We start from the raw sequence: 23,227 nt of genomic DNA on the forward strand, positions 1-23,227 counted from the left end.
TTATACATTGTCACACGCATTACTTACACAAATAACAGGGAATGTAGCATTATACATTGTCACACGCGTTACTTACACAAATAACAGGGAATGTAGTATTATACATTGTCACACGCATTACTTACACAAATATCAGGGAATGTAGCATTATACATTGTCACACGCATTACTTACACAAATAACAGGGAATGTAGCATTATACATTGTCACACGCATTACTTACACAAATAACAGGGAATGTAGCATTATACATTGTCACACGCATTACTTACACAAATAACAGGGAATGTAGTGTTGCTGCTTTAAGGTTCATGTAAAACCTAAGGCCGCGGTTATAGTTGAGGCGCAGGCGACCGCGTGTTGTCACGCGTGAAACATGCACTAGGCGATCGGGAAGCGCAGCGGAGGCGTGGTCATGATGTCACGTGACGTGGCCGTCGCGCTGCAGTAACAAATCCAATGGTATTTTAAAATCACGCGCGTAACCGCGCAACGCTATGGCCTGCCTCATAGTGGTACGGCCTATTGTACGCGGAGCACGCAATGTCACTATAATTGCGGTCTAAGTGAGCTAATGGCAACGCTATTTTAATAGGTTAAGGGCTTTGTAAATCCTTTTTTAAATGTTCTCTTTTATGTGGGGCTTGTGATACCTTTTATGGGACTTTCCAGGATGAAATGAGTGGACACCGCTCCGAAACCTCATTCGTTTCTTCTTCAAGTGTACGAAAAGATGTCACAAGATGCAACTCCTTTCCAGAATCAATGTGGCTGCTAGAACCTCGACATTTCGCTTGGAAATGTAAGGAACCATTTGAGATATTGAGTTGTTGTAAAGGATAGATAAACATAGCAGAAAGAGGTGAATCTTTCTTTCCAGCCCGATAATGTCGCTGATCTCCGCTGAGAGGGAGAGCCAATCAACAATGAGAATGAGATAAGCAGAGCATTCTGGGAGACGGGAAAATACCATTTTCCATAATTAGGCTAGTACATGTAATTGGCCATGAAATGTCATATGACATATTTGTGTTTATTTTCGTCCAGTTGGTTCTGTAAAGTCTAAAAAAAAAAAAGGTGTAGGTCTTTAAATAGAATGGTAATACCCATAACCCTTTGCAGCATCAGACGTCTGAGAACAGTGCATGATCTGCCCTATAAAAGAAAAAGGAAATGTTTTGTGCTACTCTGAAAGGAGAACAAACACTGAGAGCCGATGTAATAAAAAGCCGTCTTTATTTGGTATAACAACAATATTCCTCTCTATTAGTTGTGCTGAGCGGTGAGCATATGGAGACAATGGCGGTTATTGTACCTCTCGCTGGGTGCTGCGGGTGTCACATACAGGAGTAGTGTTGGCATTGCCAGCGGAGGCTGAGAAGGTTGCCCGACCAGAATAGCCAGGTTACCAGACATATTATGGAAAACAAATACCTTTCTTGTGAAGAGGTTTAGTCCATAGGACAATAAGAAATATTATGCATTTAGTGGAGGTGCTGTATCTGCTTAAGTGGCGTTTAGCCTGACGGGTTAGCAGGTTTGAATAATTTTTTGGGGATCAAAAGTGCAAATAAATGGTTCCTGTGTTAAAAAAACAAAGGATTATAAAAAAAAACTTAGGTTCAAAATGTAACAGCTCACTAATAAATGGCATATAAATAAAGACATACATACATACACACACATACATACTGTACATACGTATGTACATACATACTATACATACATACTGTACATACAATACTGTACATTCATACTGTACATACGTACATACATACATACATACATATTGTACATATATACATACTGTACATACTGTACTTACATACTGATCACACATACATACCATACATACTGTACGTACATACTGTATGTACATACATACATACAGTACCTACACACACATATATACTGTACATATACATACATACATACTGTACATACATACTCTACATAGATACATACTGTACATACATACTGTACATATATACATACTGTACTTACATACATACTGTACATACATACATACATACTGTATGTACATACACACACATACAGTAAATACACACATCCATATATACTGTACATATACATACATACTGTACATACATGCATACCATACATACATACATACTGTACGTACGTACACACACACACACACACACACACACAGTACATACGTACACACATACTGTACGTACACACACACACACACACACACACACACACACACACACACACACACACACACACACACACACACACAGTACATACGTACACACATACATATATACATACACGCAAATTTGAGAGAAGCGCAGGGTTTCTGTATTTAAAGCAGCAGTCAGAGCTGTCATTATTATTTATTTATTTTCCCTTTAATATATGCATCAGTACAATCCACACAATGATAAGTAATTAACTAAGTTGCCGATCGATCCGTTCTCCTGTGATCGATCGGAGAAGACTCGGCTCGGGGGTTCAATAAATGGCTGTCAGTGCCGCAATAGTGGATCAAAGATGCAAAGTTCTGTGAGGAAGATCATGTGACCAGACAGTCACTAGATACAATTGGTGCACTGCTAGAGAGAGGGCAGGGCTCAAAAAGGGGTGTGCCAGAGCCTGTTTCAGAAGAGGAAGGGATGTGACTTTGTAAATGGTTGCTATATAAATATAAAATGCTTCTTACATTATAATACATAAAGTTGTTTAAAAAAAAAAAATGATGCTACAAGTATTTTCTCATAGTACAGAACTGATTTATTAAAACAAGCCCAAGTACTGTACTATAGGATATTGCTTGGTCTGCAGCTGTAACATGTGCAGTATGGTCAATGTGCTTTCCCTAGCAGCTTTCCTAAGGTATTGCAAGTGATTACTAATGCATTCTGTGTATATATGGGGTAGGTCTGAGCGCACCTCATTCTGTGTATATATGGGGTAGCTCTGAGCTCACCTCATTCTGTGTATATATGGGGTAGCTCTGAGCTCACCTCATTCTGTGTATATATGGGGTAGGTCTGAGCTCACCTCATTCTGTGTATATATGGGGTCGCTCTGAGCTCACCTCATTCTGTGTATATATGGGGTAGGTCTGAGCTCACCTCATTCTGTGTATATATGGGGTAAGTCTGAGCTCACCTCATTCTGTGTATATATGGGGTAGGTCTGAGCTCACCTCATTCTGTGTATATATATGGGGTAGCTCTGAGCTCACCTCATTCTGTGTATATATGGGGTAGGTCTGAGCGCACCTCATTCTGTGTATATATGTGGTAGGTCTGAGCTCACCTCATTCTGTGTATATATGGGGTAGGTCTGAGCTCACCTCATTCTGTGTATATATGGGGTAGGTCTGAGCGCACCTCATTCTGTGTATATATGGGGTAGGTCTGAGCTCACCTCATTCTGTGTATATATGGGGTAGGTCTGAGCGCACCTCATTCTGTGTATATATGGGGTAGGTCTGAGCTCACCTCATTCTGTGTATATATGGGGTAGGTCTGAGCTCACCTCATTCTGTGTATATATGTGGTAGGTCTGAGCTCACCTCATTCTGTGTATATATGGGGTAGGTCTGAGCTCACCTCATTCTGTGTATATATGGGGTAGGTCTGAGCTCACCTCATTCTGTGTATATATGGGGTAGGTCTGAGCTCACCTCATTCTGTGTATATATGGGGTAGGTCTGAGCTCACCTCATTCTGTGTATATATGGGGTAGGTCTGAGCGCACCTCATTCTGTGTATATATGGGGTAGGTCTGAGCTCACCTCATTCTGTGTATATATGGGGTAGGTCTGAGCTCACCTCACTCTGTGTATATATGGGGTAGGTCTGAGCTCACCTCATTCTGTGTATATATGGGGTTGCTCTGAGCTCACCTCACTCTGTGTATATATGGGGTAGGTCTGAGCTCACCTCATTCTGTGTATATATGGGGTAGGTCTGAGCTCACCTCATTCTGTGTATATATGGGGTAGCTCTGAGCTCACCTCATTCTGTGTATATATGGGGTCGCTCTGAGCTCACCTCATTCTGTGTATATATGGGGTAGGTCTGAGCTCACCTCATTCTGTGTATATATGGGGTAGGTCTGAGCTCACCTCATTCTGTGTATGTATGATGTAGGTCTGAGCTCACCTCATTCTGTGTATGTATGGGGTAGGACTGAGCTCACCTCATTCTGTGTATATTTGGGGTAGCTCTGAGCTCACCTCATTCTGTGTATGTATGGGGTAGCTCTGAGCGCACCTCATTCTGTGTATGTATGGGGTAGGTCTGAGCGCACCTCATTCTGTGTATATATGGGGTAGGACTGAGCTCACCTCATTCTGTGTATATATGGGGTAGGTCTGAGCTCACCTCATTCTGTGTATATATGGGGTAGCTCTGAGCTCACCTCATTCTGTGTATGTATGGGGTAGGTCTGAGCGCACCTCATTCTGTGTATATATGGGGTAGGTCTGAGCTCACCTCATTCTGTGTATATATGGGGTAGCTCTGAGCTCACCTCATTCTGTGTATATATGGGGTAGGTCTGAGCTCACCTCATTCTGTGTATATATGGGGTAGGTCTGAGCTCACCTCATTCTGTGTATATATGGGGCAGGTCTGAGCGCACCTCATTCTGTGTATATATAGGGTAGGTCTGAGCTCACCTCATTCTGTGTATATATGGGGTAGGTCTGAGCTCACCTCATTCTGTGTATATATGGGGTAGGTCTGAGCTCACCTCATTCTGTGTATTTATGGGGTAGCTCTGAGCTCACCTCATTCTGTGTATATATGGGGTAGCTCTGAGCTCACCTCATTCTGTGTATATATGGGGTAGCTCTGAGCTCACCTCATTCTGTGTATATATGGGGTACGTCTGAGCGCACCTCATTCTGTGTATATATGGGGTAGGTCTGAGCGCACCTCATTCTGTGTATATATGGGGTAGCTCTGAGCTCACCTCATTCTGTGTATATATGGGGCAGCTCTGAGCTCACCTCATTCTGTGTATATATGGGGCAGCTCTGAGCTCACCTCATTCTGTGTATATATGGGGTAGGTCTGAGCTCACCTCATTCTGTGTATATATGGGGTAGCTCTGAGCTCACCTCATTCTGTGTATATATGGGGTAGCTCTGAGCTCACCTCATTCTGTGTATATATGGGGTAGGTCTGAGCTCACCTCATTCTGTGTATATGGGGTAGGTCTGAGCTCACCTCATTCTGTGTATATATGGGGTAGGTCTGAGCTCACCTCATTCTGTGTATATATGGGGTAGGTCTGAGCTCACCTCATTCTGTGTATATATGGGGTAGGTCTGAGCTCACCTCATTCTGTGTATATATGGGGTAGGTCTGAGCTCACCTCATTCTGTGTATATATGGGGTCGCTCTGAGCTCACCTCATTCTGTGTATATATGGGGTAGGTCTGAGCTCACCTCATTCTGTGTATATATGGGGTAGGTCTGAGCTCACCTCATTCTGTGTATATATGGGGTAGGTCTGAGCTCACCTCATTCTGTGTATATATGGGGCAGGTCTGAGCTCACCTCATTCTGTGTATATATGGGGTCGCTCTGAGCTCACCTCATTCTGTTTCACCTGGAATATTAACCCTTTTGCTGCCATTGTGACGTTCTCACCGTCCGAGTGTCTCTGTTTTTAGAGGTATCTCGCGTTCACCGGAATTGGTGTCGGAAAACTTCCATTCACGTAACTGTGGGGCACGGTCGCCGTAGAAATCACATGACCTCGATTTGTGCTTTTTTTCATACAATTGAGAACAATGTTTTAACTTTTTGAATAAAAGCTCTTTTGGCACATTTTTTATTCACCGTAACTTACTTTGGGTCCCTGGTTGCAGCCACTGACAGCTTCACATTGCAAGGTCCATAACCAGCCTCCCACTGGTCTGTGAGTGGGTTACTGGCTCTGCACTTCGCTGACCCCGGCTGTGCTGGAAAGCTGTGTAACACGCAGGCAGACGCTTATACGGATCCACGTTACAATGGGCAAGAAGCAAAAGGTTACACTGTGCGCTCATTTGCATGTCATTACCCAGACTCCCGGGCTGCAGTGGAAGCACTGTATATTCTGAGATAATGGGGAAGGACAGGGTGCAGACCTGTGTGAGACGTGAGTGTGCTCACCGTGTGGGGTTTTTACTTGCTGTGCGGTGGAGGGTTTGTCACTTTGTGTACCTGAATAAAAAGGAACACCTATTCATTTTACGTTACTTCCCCTATAATATATACAGTATGTAACGGTTAACCCCTTCCCTGCTGTGACAGGCATTGCAGGCCACTGGCAGTGCCACTTCCAATGGAAGTGAACACATGATAACAATGTGATAGGATTAGGAGAAGCCCGCCTGGCAGTGAAGGGGTTACAGATGAAGCCCTGCTTAGTTAGGTGAACAAAACACAGCGGTGATATGGTTAATGCGGAGTCTCTGGTGTAAAGGTGCAGTCCCACCTGCACCCCAGGGGAGCTAATGATATGGCTGGCATGTCAGGCCCTCTCCCGGCTGTGTATTAGCCGAGCCTGCGGAGTGCAATTGTACAGTCACATAGCTTCTCCTATTGCTGGTGGAAGTAAGAAAGAACAAGCGTAGGGTTGGAGCTGGGGGTGGAATTAACTACATTTTCAAGTATTTTTCCATTATTCTTGTGATATTTTGTATGTTTCACCTATGGCCCAGACTCTGCGGATGAGAGGACAGCTGTAACTGGCTTCCTTCAGCCTATTGTTAATATGATCTGATTTATGTAAGCCTCTTCCCTGTCGGAGAATCCGCTAGGTAAAGAGGAAGGGTAATTAAAATGGGTAATTAAAATGCAATAAAACAAAACATGCAGCATTGAATGGAATGGAACTAAAGGTAGATTTTTTTTAGGACACTGGGGGATTATTTAAAAAATATATATAGAAAATTCTAGCTTGGTTTATTTAAAAAGGGCTTTAATAACCAAAAGTTAACCCATTCCACACATTGCCGCCACATGTTCATTTAAGTATTGCGCTTTGAACTCCCGCGGTGACAGGCGTGATTCGTGTATATTCCAACTCAATAATAACAAGTAATTATTCCTACACTTTATAATATTATATTTATAATAACAAGTAATTATTCCTACACTTTATAATATTATATTTATAATAACAAGTAATTATTCCTACACTTTATAATATTATATTTATAATAACAAGTAATTATTCCCACACTTTATAATATTATATTTCTAGTAACAAGTAATTATTCCTACACTTTATAATATTATATTTATAATAACAAGTAATTATTTCTTAATAAGGCCGTTGATGAATGTGATTAAGGACGAAACATCGACTTTTTTCCATTTCAACCATTTTTTGTCGATATCGGTCTCGGATCAGTTTCCCAAATAGAGAAACTGGGGAAAACATAATGAATTCATTTACTGGAAATTCTTCAAATAGTTTTTGGTTTGGGGAAATACTGATGTCGAATACTTTGTTTTACTCTTAAATAATATCTACGAAGGCCATGTTCTCAGAACTGCGCTGGAACGGTCATTTTGCAACGGCCGAAGCTTTCTGTGAGGGGCTGGGTGTGAAACTTTGACAGAAGCCGCTATTCTGCAGCCGGAGGTACTTGCTGCTGGGCGGCGGGTCTCGCTATCTCAGCCCACAAAGCAGAGACGTTCTTCATTTTCTAATGTTTGTGTCAATATTTCGAGAAATTGACTGCATGGCGAAAAAATTACATTATATATCTATTTTTATGAGCGTTCACAGCAAATTCAAATCACATTTTGCAAAGTGTTGCAAAATTAATTATTACTGAGCAAGATTGGCGATTTTTGGCAACATTAGAACTTTTTTGTAGATTTTTTCCCATTTTCACTAATGTCTATATGTTTTATCCCCAGTCCCTTTTATACTGTACATGTGCATGTAAATGTTTATTTCTCAGGACAGAAATCTAGTCGCTTTGCATCTTATTTTTAGTAAGGAATGTTTAAGGGATAGAAAAATATGGCCGCCAGCTACTTCTGCCCTAAAATGCATAGGCTAATTCTTGTTTTATTAACTTGCCCAACATCCATGTCTTTCTTTTTGTATTCTTCTTACAAAATGACAATCTCATCATAAGACAAAAAGGAGTCCTGATCCCAAGAGCTTGCAATTCATTTTCGATATCCGTGTAAACACATTTTTTGTAAAAATATATATTTTATATACACACTGCCGCATACTGGCAGCCGCAGAATGACACACACCGGCCTGTATACGGTTTAAATGCTGCTGAGATTGGCTGCTTATATTGGGGCGCTGTGTCCCAGCCTTTGATGCTTTTAAGCACAGATGTGGTGAGAATATTTGGATCAATAGCAGTCCTGTCTCCGCTGATAAACGGGGATAAAAGGAGATTTTAAAATGAAAGTGGAACTTGTCATAAGAATTTGTGACCCATGAGAACGATTTGAGGACAATAATTTGCCTCCGTTCCTGCTCCTCACCCCGTGCTCCCTCCCGATAAACAAAACGCCCTCTTTCCCCCTTTGTTTTGTCTTTATCGGGCTAATCGGATTAAAGGCTCACACGTTTCAAAGAAAGTTTTAGGTCCCTTTTTATACTGCCCCCCCCCCTCCCTTTCCCCATTCTATTCTAATCTCGCACCTCCCCCCCCACCCACAAAACAAAATATTACTGGAGGAGAAAATCCCTCTTTATCTTTATTTTATACCAGAATGTGTGCCCGCGATGCCCGTGGAAATGATCCGTTCCAACAAGACACTAATATCCCCTTTAAAACTCTTCTGTTTCATAGGGTTGGTAATGGGGTGCTTTGGGGCAGGAGTTAAGGTCTATATTTCAAAAATGGGGCTAAGCCTTCTGGTTCATTCACTTAAATCAGCCTTAAAAGTTACAATCCCTCCAGACTAAGGCGCCCGTCCCTCTGCCAAGTCCATGCTGCATGGGATACAGCAACATGGCCGTCCCTCTGCCAAGTCCATGCTGCATGGGATACAGCAACATGGCCGTCCCTCTGCCAAGTCCATGCTGCACGGGATACAGCAACATGGCCGTCCCTCTGCCAAGTCCATGCTGCACGGGATACAGCAACATGGCCGTCCCTCTGCCAAGTCCAAGCTGCATGGGATACAGCAACATGGCCGTCCCTCTGCCAAGTCCATGCTGCATGGGATACAGCAACATGGCAGATGGACTTAGATAAAGCTTTAATTGTAGACTGATGATTACTGATGGACAGCCAGCAGTGCTTTTAGGAATTAGACATTTTGAGGGTAATTATCACAAGATATGAAGCCTGTAGCAGAGTAGAAACACTACTTTATTAACCCCTTTGTCTTCAGAGCGGCCTGCAACACATGGCAAAGCAGAAGTGTTAAGAGGGCGTTCCACGCCAGAGTTATTTCCCGTCTATGTTGAACAAGATGGCGATGTGTCCATGTTATTCCGATACAATATATAGAAGTGATTGGTGCCAAGTGAGACTAGAGACGGGTCCTTGAAGTGTCTGATTTCTTATCTCCTCCTCCTCCTCCTCAGATGCATCCGCTGGGACTCTGCAACAACAATGATGAGGAAGATCTGTATGATTATGGGTGGGTTGGCGTGGTGAAACTGGAGCAGCCGGACATGGACCCCAAGCCATGCCTAACTGTTATGGGAAAGGTAAGGACAAGCAAGGGATCCTGGGAGAGGAAGTATGGCTGATTGCAGTGGCAGTCTGTAAACCGTTTCTAAGTGGCACACTGTGATTATAAACACAATACAAAAATGGAGACATTTTTTGTTCCGAACCAGTTTTATAGGAATGCTATTCAGCCTTTAGTAACTTAATGGGGTGGCACAGAATCTGGGTCCTATAAATATTGGGGTGGAGGAAAGGCTGATGTCTCGTATATGTGTGTATATATATAAATTGTTGAAAGGTATTTGCCAGACACAATTACTAATATGTTTACTACGTCTGGCTTTTAACCTTCTAACCGTTTCACAATGTAGAGCCAACAATCAACTTGAAGGTGGTGAAGTAACTGTCCTTGAATGGGTTGCATTCTCTCTGCTTTAATAAACCTTGTTTTACGTTATAAGTTGCTTATCCTTTCCCCATATCTTGTCTGGCTTTGTTCCTTATATTAATTCTTGGTGCACTCCAATACTTCAGTTGCTAATATCCATCTTGGTTAATGACTGTTATTAGAAATGTTAATGTGTACATGGTACACACCACTACTTAGAATCAAATCACGGTTCTAGGTCATGCAAGGTCATTGCAAGTTAAATAATGGCCCATGTTGTTAAAATAACGATTAAAGGAGCCATTTAAAAAAGAAAAACTACCCCCAGACATTCAGTGACACCCCAGTTCTAGAGCAGCGAGCCCAGGGTCCACTGGACAAACTCATACCCTCCGACTGAACCTATTTAGCAGGTACACTACATGTGTTTGGGTTCTGTAAGAACAGCTGCACCTATTAAACAGAAAGTGTTTGTGTGTGGTTAGCTGCATAGGTTAGGGGGCTTCCATAGACATTGCTTTGTGTGCTCCCGCATCCAGCACCAGTAGAGGAACTGCAGTGGGAGGAGCGTCTCAGGGAGTAAAGACACTGACTGGCACTGAGTTTCAGGTGGGGGAAACTGGTTCATTTCCCGGTGTCGGCTCCTTGTGACCTTGGGCAAGTCACTTTATCTCCCTGGTGCCTCAGCTTAAAAAGTACAAGGTATCTCCTGACGCGTTTCTCGCCTCTCAGGGCGCTTTCTCAAAGGGAGAAAGAGAAAAGAGAAAGCGCCCTGAGAGGCGAGAAACGCGTCAGGAGATACCTTGTGCTTTTTAATGTTGGCTATCATGCCTCAATAAAGTGATCTTTTATCACCCAAGACCAGCCTCGTCACCCAGTACTTGCGGTGCCCAATTTTTCCTCTACTATATGTAAGGAAGCTGTTACTATATCTGCCACCGAGGTTTGTATCTCCAGAAGCAGGGGGTCCCCAGAGCTGACATTAGTGGGGATCAGGTCCGGAGACCTCCTGCTTCAATCCTGTGTAAAAAAAAAGTATGTAAACAAGGGAAATATCCATGTTTCAAATAAATGGGAAGCTAAAACAGACACTCAATAATAATAATAATAATTGTTTGTTCTTGTATAGCGCTGCTAGTTTTATGTAGCGCTTTACAGAGACATTTTGCAGGCACAGGTCCCTGCCCCGTGGAGCTTACAATCTATGTTTTTGGTGGTTTCTTTGTGTCATTACCCAGAATCCTTGTCTTCAGCTACTCCACTGTATGGCATAGGATCATGGCGTGTATAAGCACTTTGACTCGTGCCTGCAAACTTCTGTGTACACTCTTACACCGCTATATAAGGGAAGAAAATATCATTGTCACCAGGCACAGTGCCACTACTTTCAGCAGCCACTTCAACCTCCGACTTATCTCAAATATAATCCGTGCGCAAAGAGATGTCAAATATGTGAAATGTAAGAAAGACTTGTAACCCTTGAGTGCTGGAGGGGCAAACGGCGGCCAGAGCGAGCCCTGCGCCTATGTGAATATTTCACTGTCCTGTATAGCGCATACACAGAGCGAGCCCTGCGCCTATGTGACTATCTCACTGTCCTGTATAGCGCATACACAGAGCGAGCCCTGCGCCTATGTGACTATCTCACTGTCCTGTATAGCGCATACACAGAGCGAGCCCTGCTCCTATGTAACTATCTCACTGTCCTGTATAGCGCATACACAGAGCCCTGCGCCTATGTGACTATCTCACTGTCCTGTATAGCGCATACACAGAGCGAGCGCTGCTCCTATGTGACTATCTCACTGTCCTGTATAGCGCGTACACAGAGCGAGCCCTGCGCCTATGTGACTATCTCACTGTCCTGTATAGCGCATACACAGAGCGAGCGCTGCTCCTATGTGACTATCTCACTGTCCTGTATAGCACATACACAGGGCGAGCCCTGCGCCTATGTGACTATCTCACTGTCCTGTATAGCGCATACAGAGCGAGCCCTGCGCCTATGTGAATATTTCACTGTCCTGTATAGCGCATACACAGAGCGAGCCCTGCGCCTATGTGACTATCTCACTGTCCTGTATAGCGCATACACAGAGCGAGCCCTGCGCCTATGTGACTATCTCACTGTCCTGTATAGCGCATACACAGAGCGAGCCCTGCTCCTATGTAACTATCTCACTGTCCTGTATAGCGCATACACAGAGCCCTGCGCCTATGTGACTATCTCACTGTCCTGTATAGCGCATACACAGAGCGAGCGCTGCTCCTATGTGACTATCTCACTGTCCTGTATAGCGCGTACACAGAGCGAGCCCTGCGCCTATGTGACTATCTCACTGTCCTGTATAGCGCATACACAGAGCGAGCGCTGCTCCTATGTGACTATCTCACTGTCCTGTATAGCACATACACAGGGCGAGCCCTGCGCCTATGTGACTATCTCACTGTCCTGTATAGCACATACACAGAGCGAGCCCTGCGCCTATGTGACTATCTCACTGTCCTGTATAGCACATACACAGGGCGAGCCCTGCGCCTATGTGTCTATCTCACTGTCCTGTATAGCACATACACAGGGCGAGCCCTGCGCCTATGTGACTATCTCACTGTCCTGTATAGCGCATACACAGAGCGAGCGCTGCTCCTATGTGACTACCTCACTGTCCTGTATAGCGCATACACAGAGCGAGCGCTGCTCCTATGTGACTATCTCACTGTCCTGTATAGCGCATACACAGGGCGAGCCCTGCGCCTATGTGACTATCTCACTGTCCTGTATAGCGCATACACAGAGCGAGCGCTGCTCCTATGTGACTATCTCACTGTCCTGTATAGCGCATACACAGAGCGAGCCCTGCGCCTATGTGACTATCTCACTGTCCTGTATAATGCATACACAGAGAGAGCCCTGCGCCTATGTGACTATCTCACTGTCCTGTATAGCACATACACAGGGCGAGCCCTGCGCCTATGTGACTATCTCACTGTCCTGTATAGCGCATACACAGAGCGAGCGCTGCTCCTATGTGACTATCTCACTGTCCTGTATAGCACATACACAGGGCGAGCCCTGCGCCTATGTGACTATCTCACTGTCCTGTATAACGCATACACAGAGCGAGCGCTGCTCCTATGTGACTACCTCACTGTCCTGTATAACGGTTACACAGAGCGAGCGCTGCTCCTATGTGACTATCTCACTGTCCTGTATAGCGCATACACAGAGCGAGCGCTGCGCCTATGTGACTATCTCACTGTCCTGTATAGCACATACACAGAGCGAGCGCTGCTCCTATGTGACTACCTCACTGTCCTGTATAACGCATACACAGAGCGAGCGCTGCTCCTATGTAACTATCTCACTGTCCTGTATAACGCATACACAGAGCGAGCCCTGCGCCTATGTGACTATCTCACTGTCCTGTATAGCACATACACAGGGCGAGCCCTGCGCCTATGTGACTATCTCACTGTCCTGTATAGCGCATACACAGAGCGAGCGCTGCTCCTATGTGACTACCTCACTGTCCTGTATAGCGCATACACAGAGCGAGCGCTGCTCCTATGTGACTACCTCACTGTCCTGTATAGCACATACACAGGGCGAGCCCTGCGCCTATGTGACTATCTCACTGTCCTGTATAACGCATACACAGAGCGAGCGCTGCTCCTATGTGACTACCTCACTGTCCTGTATAGCGCATACACAGAGCCCTGCTCCTATGTGACTATCTCACTGTCCTGTATAGCGCATAAACAGAACCCTGCGCCTATGTGACTATCTCACTGTCCTGTATAACGCATACACAGAGCGAGCGCTGCGCCTATGTGACTATCTCACTGTCCTGTATAGCGCATACACAGAGCCCTGCTCCTATGTGACTATCTCACTGTCCTGTATAGCGCATAAACAGAACCCTGCGCCTATGTGACTATCTCACTGTCCTGTATAACGCATACACAGAGCGAGCCCTGCACCTATGTGACTATCTCACTGTCCTGTATAGCGCATACACAGAGCGCTGCTCCTATGTGACTATCTCACTGTCCTGTATAGCGCATACACAGAGCGCTGCTCCTATGTGACTATCTCACTGTCCTGTATAACGCATACACAGAGCGAGCCCTGCTCCTATGTGACTATCTCACTGTCCTGTATAACGCATACACAGAGCGAGCCCTGCTCCTATGTGTCTATCTCACTGTCCTGTATAGCACATACACAGAGCGCTGCTCCTATGTGACTATCTCACTGTCCTGTATAGCGCATACACAGAGCGCTGCTCCTATGTGACTATCTCACTGTCCTGTATAACGCATACACAGAGCGAGCCCTGCACCTATGTGACTATCTCACTGTCCTGTATAGCGCATACACAGAGCGCTGCTCCTATGTGACTATCTCACTGTCCTGTATAACGCATACACAGAGCGAGCCCTGCTCCTATGTGACTATCTCGATGTCCTGTATAGCACATATACAGAGCGAGCCCTGCTCCTATGTGACTATCTCGATGTCCTGTATAGCGCATACACAGAGCGAGCCCTGCGCCTATGTGACCATCTCACTGTCCTGTATAACGCATACACAGAGCGAGCCCTTCTCCTATGTGACTATCTCACTGTCCTGTATAGAGCATGCAGAGTGAGCCCTGGGCCTATGTGACTATCTCACTGTCCTGTATAGCACATACACAGAGCGAGCGCTGCTCCTATGTGACTATCTCACTGTCCTGTATAGCGCATACACAGAACGAGCCCTGCGCCTATGTGACTATCTCACTGTCCTGTATAGCACATACACATAGCGAGCCCTGCGCCCATGTGACTATCTCACTGTCCTGTATAGCGTAAACACAGAGCGAGCGCTGCTCCTATGTGACTATCTCACTGTCCTGTATAGCACATACACATAGCGAGCCCTGCGCCCATGTGACTATCTCACTGTCCTGTATAGCGCATACACAGAGCGAGCGCTGCTCCTATGTGACTATCTCACTGTCCTGTATAGCGCATACACAGAGCGAGCCCTGCGCCTATGTGACTATCTCACTGTCCTGTATAGCGCATACACAGAGCGCTGCTCCTATGTGACTATCTCACTGTCCTGTATAGCGCATACACAGAGCGCTGCTCCTATGTGACTATCTCACTGTCCTGTATAGCGCATACACAGAGCGCTGCTCCTATGTGACTATCTCACTGTCCTGTATAGCACATACACAGAGTGAGCCCTGCTCCTATGTGACTATCTCACTGTCCTGTATAGCGCATACACAGAGCGCTTCTCCTATGTGACTATCTCACTGTCCTGTATAACGCATACACAGAGCGAGCCCTGCTCCTATGTGACTATCTCACTGTCCTGTATAGCGCATACACAGAGCGAGCCCTGCTCCTATGTGACTATCTCGATGTCCTGTATAGCACATATACAGAGCGAGCGCTGCTCCTATGTGACTATCTCACTGTCCTGTATAGCGCATACAGAGAGCGAGCGCTGCTCCTATGTGACTATGTATCTCACTGTCCTGTATAGCACATACACAGAGCGAGCCCTTCTCCTATGTGACTATGTATCTCACTGTCCTGTATAGCGCTTACACAGAGCGAGCGCTGCGCCTATGTGACTATCTCACTGTCCTGAATAGCGCATACACAGAGCGAGCGCTGCTCCTATGTGACTATGTATCTCACTGTCCTGTATAGCGCATACACAGAGCGAGCGCTGCTCCTATGTGACTATGTATCTCACTGTCCTGTATAGCGCATACACAGAGCGAGCCCTGCGCCTATGTGACCATCTCACTGTCCTGTATAGCGCATACACAGAGCGAGCCCTGCTCCTATGTGACTATCTCACTGTCCTGTATAACGCATACACAGAGTGAGCGCTGCTCCTATGTGACTATGTATCTCACTGTCCTGTATAGCGCATACACAGAGCGAGCCCTGCACCTATGTGACCATCTCACTGTCCTGTATAGCGCATACACAGAGCGAGCGCTGCCCCTATGTGACTATGTATCTCACTGTCCTGTATAGCGCATACACAGAGCGAGCCCTGCGCCTATGTGCAGATAAATATACCTCCTTTTCATTTCTATTTATCTCCCACGGTGGGACTTTCACTGCAGATTGTCGCTCCTGTCATGGAGAGAATTGAATGAAAGGACTTTTTATGCTGCTTATTATCAGAGATGTGAGCGAGCTCCTGATCCATTCATACAATGAGTAATATTGCCGTGAGAAACGCATCATTCTGCCGCGTGCGTCCTGTAATAATGGTTCTCTCCTCGATGCTGTGAGAAGGCAGATACTTGTGCTGTACGCAGGGCTAATCCCTGGCCTCCCTGCCGGGCGGGCTAGCACCTCAGTGCAAAGTAATGCCAGGGATGCTAATGGCAGCATTTAATCAGTGCTTCTCCTGAGGAACCGTTGTCTTGTCTCCGGAGCGGAACCATGTTGATTTCAGCTCCAGACGGGTGGAGGCATTCTGGGGTTGTGACCCCTCTGGTACTCCATGGGTTAAACCACTCTTCTTGGGGGGGTGGGGGAGGGGGAATTCCTGTTCTCTGCGGGGGGGCTCCCTTTCCTTTTAATTCTCTGTGTGTCCTATACACCTATTTTTGGAAACGTAGAATTTGCCCACTTTTATGATGCCTTTCTTCCGCCCGTGTGTGTAAATGGTTACTTAAAGGCCTTCACATTAGTTTTATACTCATATTTCATGGCACTGAATGGGGGTTAATGCCACTAGGACCACAGCGTCCTCCAGTCACCGTGGAAGGGACACCTTCCTGCGTGCCACGTCTCTGTGAAGATGGCACCGCTCTCCAAGACTGAATTCATTCCTGCTCTACCCACGGGCCTTTCCAAGGCTGAGGGACGCAAGTCTTCCCGCCAAAGTGCCTGGGCTAAGCCTACAATTAGTGGCTAAGAGATGAGGTGTATCCGTCTCCCTGCCTGGACAGCCGGCCAGCGTGATTAGGGCGAGACAGCGTTCTGGACCAGAGGCTGCTGCTCTGTCACGGTCTCCTGGGTGTGGAGTGACTCAAAATAGCTGCATAGAGTCGCTGCCGCGCGCTGCCATTCTGCAGTTGTGCGCGTGGCTGTGCTGTGCAGTTGTGCGCGTGGCTGTGCTGTGCAGTTGTGCGCGTGGCTGTGCTGTGCAGTTGTGCGCGTGGCTGTGCTGTGCAGTTGTGCGCGTGGCTGTGCTGTGCAGTTGTGCGCATGGCTGTGCTGTGCAGTTGTGCGCGTGGCTGTGCTGTGCAGTTGTGCGCGTGGCTGTGCTGTGCAGTTGTGCGCGTGGCTGTGCTGTGCAGTTGTGCGCGTGGCTGTGCTGTGCAGTTGTGCGCGTGGCTGTGCTGTGCAGTTGTGCGCGTGGCTGTGCTGTGCAGTTGTGCGCGTGGCTGTGCTGTGGAGTTGTGCGCGGGGCTGTGCTGTGCAGTTGTGCGTGTGGCTGTGCTGTGGAGTTGTGCGCGTTGCTGTGCTGTGGAGTTGTGCGCGTGGCTGTGCTGTGCAGTTGTGCGCGTGGCTGTGCTGTGCAGATGTGCGCGTGGCTGTGCTGCGGAGTTGTGCGCGGGGCTGTGCTGTGCAGTTGTGCGCGTGGCTGTGCTGTGCAGTTGTGCGCGTGGCTGTGCTGTGGAGTTGTGCGCGTGGCTGTGCTGTGCAGTTGTGCGCGTGGCTGTGCTGTGCAGTTGTGCGCGTGGCTGGGCTGTGCAGTTGTGCGCGTGGCTGTGCTGTGGAGTTGTGCGCGTGTCTGTGCTGCGGAGTTGTGCGCGTGGCTGTGCTGTGCAGTTGTGCGCGTGGCTGTGCTGTGCAGTTGTGCGCGTGGCTGTGCTGTGCAGTTGTGCGCGTGGCTGGGCTGTGCAGTTGTGCGCGTTGCTGTGCTGTGCAGTTGTGCGCGTGGCTGTGCTGCGGAGTTGTGCGCGTGGCTGTGCTGTGCAGTTGTGCGCGTGGCTGTGCTGTGCAGTTGTGCGCGTGTCTGTGCTGCGGAGTTGTGCGCGTGGCTGTGCTGTGCAGTTGTGCGCGTGGCTGTGCTGTGCAGTTGTGCGCGTGGCTGTGCTGTGCAGTTGTGCGCGTGGCTGGGCTGTGCAGTTGTGCGCGTTGCTGTGCTGTGCAGTTGTGCGCGTGGCTGTGCTGCGGAGTTGTGCGCGGGGCTGTGCTGTGCAGTTGTGTGCGTGGCTGTGCTGTGGAGTTGTGCGCGTGGCTGTGCTGTGGAGTTGTGCGCGTGGCTGTGCTGTGCAGTTGTGCGCGTGGCTGTGCTGTGCAGTTGTGCGTGCTACCATTCTGCAGTTGTGCGCGTGGCTGTGCTGTGCAGTTGGGCGCGTGGCTGTGCTGTGCAGTTGTGCGCGTGGCTGTGCTGTGCAGTTGTGCATGTGGCTGTGCTGTGCAGTTGTGCGCGTGGCTGTGCTGTGCAGTTGTGCGCGTGGCTGTGCTGTGCAGTTGTGAGCGTGGCTGTGCTGTGCAGTTGTGAGCGTGGCTGTGCTGTGGAGTTGTGCGCGTGGCTGTGCTGTGCAGTTGTGCGCGTGGCTGTGCTGTGCAGTTGTGCGCGGGGCTGGGCTGTGCAGTTGTGCGCGTGGATGTGCTGTGCAGTTGTGAGCGTGGCTGTGCTGTGGAGTTGTGCGCGTGGCTGTGCTGTGCAGTTGTGCGCGTTGCTGTGCTGTGCAGTTGTGCGCGTGGCTGTGCTGTGCAGTTGTGCGCGTGGCTGTGCTGTGCAGTTGTGCGCGTGGCTGTGCTGTGCAGTTGTGCGCGTGGCTGTGCTGTGGAGTTGTGCGCGTGGCTGTGCTGTGCAGTTGTGCGCGTGGCTGGGCTGTGCAGTTGTGCGCGTGGCTGTGCTGTGCAGTTGTGCGCGTGACTGTGCTGTGCAGTTGTGCGCGTGGCTGTGCTGTGCAGTTGTGCGCGTGGCTGTGCTCTGGAGTTGTGCGCATGGCTGTGCTGTGCAGTTGTGCGCGTGGCTGTGCTGTGCAGTTGTGCGCGTGGCTGTGCTGTGCAGTTGTGCGCGTGGCTGTGCTGTGCAGTTGTGCGCGTGGCTGTGCTGTGCAGTTGTGCACGTGGCTGTGCTCTGGAGTTGTGCGCATGGCTGTGCTGTGCAGTTGTGCGCGTGGCTGTGCTGTGCAGTTGTGCGCGTGGCTGTGCTGTGCAGTTGTGCGCGTGGCTGGGCTGTGCAGTTGTGCGCGTGGCTGTGCTGTGCAGTTGTGCGCGTGGCTGGGCTGTGGAGTTGTGCGCGTGGCTGTGCTGTGCAGTTGTGCGCGTGGCTGTGCTGTGCAGTTGTGCGCGTGGCTGTGCTGTGCAGTTGTGCGCGTGGCTGTGCTGTGGAGTTGTGCGCGTGGCTGTGCTGTGGAGTTGTGTGCGTGGCTGTGCTGTGCAGTTGTGCGCGTGGCTGTGCTGTGCAGTTGTGCGCGTGACTGTGCTGTGGAGTTGTGCGCAAGGCTGTGCTGTGCAGTTGTGCGCGTGGCTGTGCTGTGCAGTTGTGCACGTGACTGTGCTGTGCAGTTGTGCGCGTGGCTGTGCTGTGGAGTTGTGCGCATGGCTGTGCTGTGGAGTTGTGCGCAAGGCTGTGCTGTGCAGTTGTGCGCGTGACTGTGCTGTGCAGTTGTGCGCGTGGCTGTGCTGTGGAGTTGTGCGCATGGCTGTGCTGTGGAGTTGTGCGCAAGGCTGTGCTGTGCAGTTGTGCGCGTGGCTGTGCTGTGGAGTTGTGCGCAAGGCTGTGCTGTGCAGTTGTGCGCGTGACTGTGCTGTGCAGTTGTGCGCGTGGCTGTGCTGTGCAGTGGTGCGCGTGGCTGTGCAGTTGTGCGCGTGGCTGTGCTGTGGAGTTGTGCGCAAGGCTGTGCTGTGCAGTTGTGCGCGTGGCTGTGCTGTGCAGTTGTGCGCGTGGCTGTGCTGTGCAGTTGTGCGCGTGGCTGTGCTGTGCAGTTGTGCGCGGGGCTGTGCTGTGGAGTTGTGCGCGTGGCTGTGCTGTGGAGTTGTGCGCGTGGCTGTGCTGTGCAGTTGTGCGCGTGGCTGTGCTGTGCAGTTGTGCGCGTGGCTGTGCTGTGGAGTTGTGCGCGTGGCTGTGCTGTGCAGTTGTGCGCGTGGCTGTGCTGTGGAGTTGTGCGCGTGGCTGTGCTGTGCAGTTGTGCGCGTGGCTGTGCTGTGGAGTTGTGCGCGTGGCTGTGCTGTGCAGTTGTGCGCGTGGCTGTGCTGTGCAGTTGTGCGCGTGGCTGTGCTGTGCAGTTGTGCGCGTGGCTGTGCTGTGCAGTTGTGCGCGTGGCTGGGCTGTGCAGTTGTGCGCGTTGCTGTGCTGTGCAGTTGTGCGCGTGGCTGTGCTGCGGAGTTGTGCGCGGGGCTGTGCTGTGCAGTTGTGTGCGTGGCTGTGCTGTGGAGTTGTGCGCGTGGCTGTGCTGTGGAGTTGTGCGCGTGGCTGTGCTGTGCAGTTGTGCGCGTGGCTGTGCTGTGCAGTTGTGCGTGCTACCATTCTGCAGTTGTGCGCGTGGCTGTGCTGTGCAGTTGGGCGCGTGGCTGTGCTGTGCAGTTGTGCGCGTGGCTGTGCTGTGCAGTTGTGCGCGTGGCTGTGCTGTGCAGTTGTGCGCGTGGCTGTGCTGTGCAGTTGTGAGCGTGGCTGTGCTGTGCAGTTGTGAGCGTGGCTGTGCTGTGGAGTTGTGCGCGTGGCTGTGCTGTGCAGTTGTGCGCGTGGCTGTGCTGTGCAGTTGTGCGCGGGGCTGGGCTGTGCAGTTGTGCGCGTGGATGTGCTGTGCAGTTGTGAGCGTGGCTGTGCTGTGGAGTTGTGCGCGTGGCTGTGCTGTGCAGTTGTGCGCGTTGCTGTGCTGTGCAGTTGTGCGCGTGGCTGTGCTGTGCAGTTGTGCGCGTGGCTGTGCTGTGCAGTTGTGCGCGTGGCTGTGCTGTGCAGTTGTGCGCGTGGCTGTGCTGTGGAGTTGTGCGCGTGGCTGTGCTGTGCAGTTGTGCGCGTGGCTGGGCTGTGCAGTTGTGCGCGTGGCTGTGCTGTGCAGTTGTGCGCGTGACTGTGCTGTGCAGTTGTGCGCGTGGCTGTGCTGTGCAGTTGTGCGCGTGGCTGTGCTCTGGAGTTGTGCGCATGGCTGTGCTGTGCAGTTGTGCGCGTGGCTGTGCTGTGCAGTTGTGCGCGTGGCTGTGCTGTGCAGTTGTGCGCGTGGCTGTGCTGTGCAGTTGTGCGCGTGGCTGTGCTGTGCAGTTGTGCACGTGGCTGTGCTCTGGAGTTGTGCGCATGGCTGTGCTGTGCAGTTGTGCGCGTGGCTGTGCTGTGCAGTTGTGCGCGTGGCTGTGCTGTGCAGTTGTGCGCGTGGCTGGGCTGTGCAGTTGTGCGCGTGGCTGTGCTGTGCAGTTGTGCGCGTGGCTGGGCTGTGGAGTTGTGCGCGTGGCTGTGCTGTGCAGTTGTGCGCGTGGCTGTGCTGTGCAGTTGTGCGCGTGGCTGTGCTGTGCAGTTGTGCGCGTGGCTGTGCTGTGGAGTTGTGCGCGTGGCTGTGCTGTGGAGTTGTGTGCGTGGCTGTGCTGTGCAGTTGTGCGCGTGGCTGTGCTGTGCAGTTGTGCGCGTGACTGTGCTGTGGAGTTGTGCGCAAGGCTGTGCTGTGCAGTTGTGCGCGTGGCTGTGCTGTGCAGTTGTGCACGTGACTGTGCTGTGCAGTTGTGCGCGTGGCTGTGCTGTGGAGTTGTGCGCATGGCTGTGCTGTGGAGTTGTGCGCAAGGCTGTGCTGTGCAGTTGTGCGCGTGACTGTGCTGTGCAGTTGTGCGCGTGGCTGTGCTGTGGAGTTGTGCGCATGGCTGTGCTGTGGAGTTGTGCGCAAGGCTGTGCTGTGCAGTTGTGCGCGTGGCTGTGCTGTGGAGTTGTGCGCAAGGCTGTGCTGTGCAGTTGTGCGCGTGACTGTGCTGTGCAGTTGTGCGCGTGGCTGTGCTGTGCAGTGGTGCGCGTGGCTGTGCAGTTGTGCGCGTGGCTGTGCTGTGGAGTTGTGCGCAAGGCTGTGCTGTGCAGTTGTGCGCGTGGCTGTGCTGTGCAGTTGTGCGCGTGGCTGTGCTGTGCAGTTGTGCGCGTGGCTGTGCTGTGCAGTTGTGCGCGGGGCTGTGCTGTGGAGTTGTGCGCGTTGCTGTGCTGTGGAGTTGTGCGCGTGGCTGTGCTGTGCAGTTGTGCGCGTGGCTGTGCTGTGCAGTTGTGCGCGTGGCTGTGCTGTGGAGTTGTGCGCGTGGCTGTGCTGTGCAGTTGTGCGCGTGGCTGTGCTGTGGAGTTGTGCGCGTGGCTGTGCTGTGCAGTTGTGCGCGTGGCTGTGCTGTGGAGTTGTGCGCGTGGCTGTGCTGTGCAGTTGTGCGCGTGGCTGTGCTGTGCAGTTGTGCGCGTGGCTGTGCTGTGCAGTTGTGCGCGTGGCTGTGCTGTGCAGTTGTGCGCGTGGCTGTGCTGTGGAGTTGTGCGCGTGGCTGTGCTGTGCAGTTGTGCGCGTGGCTGTGCTGTGGAGTTGTGCGCGTGGCTGTGCTGTGCAGTTGTGCGCGTGGCTGTGCTGTGCAGTTGTGCGCGTGGCTGTGCTGTGCAGTTGTGCGCGTGGCTGTGCTGTGGAGTTGTGCGCGTGGCTGTGCTGTGCAGTTGTGCGCGTGGCTGTGCTGTGGAGTTGTGCGCGTGGCTGTGCTGTGCAGTTGGATGGACAGATAATATTAAGCAGGTGACATGGTTGAATTCCACAGGTGCGTGGAAAAAAGGGGACACCTTCATTATTAACTGGGTGCAAATCCGTGAACTCGTTACATTCGGGTTTCTAAGAAAGACGATGACACAAAGTTGATAAACCAAAATAATTGTTTTTATATACGAGGAACGGCCAATTTAATGAAAGGCCGTGTAGATTGTAAGCTCTTGGGAGCGGCCCCTCATTACCTCTTTGTATCTGTTTGCACTTGCCTGTCCTTATTTGTATGTAACCATGTGTATGTCCTTGTCCAATCTCTGTACCCCCAATGAACTGCGCTGTAGTATATGTAGGCACCTCACAAATAAACAGTGATAATAATAATTTATTTATTTATAAAATATTTTACCAGGAAGTAATACAGTGAGAGTTACCTCTCGTTTTCAAGTATGTCCTGGGCACAGAGTTTAGACAAATAATACATGGTTACAAATACAGTTACATAAATGAGCAGGGTATACATTATATACAAGACATTGCATGCACAGTTAAAGGTAATATATATTATGG

General features: G+C 49.6%; 1 protein-coding gene across 2 annotated transcripts in view; it reads left to right on the plus strand.

Annotated features, from left to right (window-relative positions):
- The window catches only part of ZNRF3 (zinc and ring finger 3), a 330,193-nt gene that overhangs the window by 162,240 nt on the left and 144,726 nt on the right, over positions 1 to 23,227 (plus strand). For both annotated transcript variants that reach the window (XM_075568060.1, XM_075568061.1), the window contains exon 2: positions 9,553 to 9,678. In XM_075568060.1, coding sequence (XP_075424175.1) covers positions 9,553 to 9,678 — 126 coding nt within the window. The remainder of the gene's footprint in view (positions 1 to 9,552; positions 9,679 to 23,227) is intronic.

Source organism: Ascaphus truei, chromosome 13, assembly GCF_040206685.1.
Source record: "Ascaphus truei isolate aAscTru1 chromosome 13, aAscTru1.hap1, whole genome shotgun sequence".
In the NCBI taxonomy this organism is placed as follows: domain Eukaryota; kingdom Metazoa; phylum Chordata; class Amphibia; order Anura; family Ascaphidae; genus Ascaphus; species Ascaphus truei.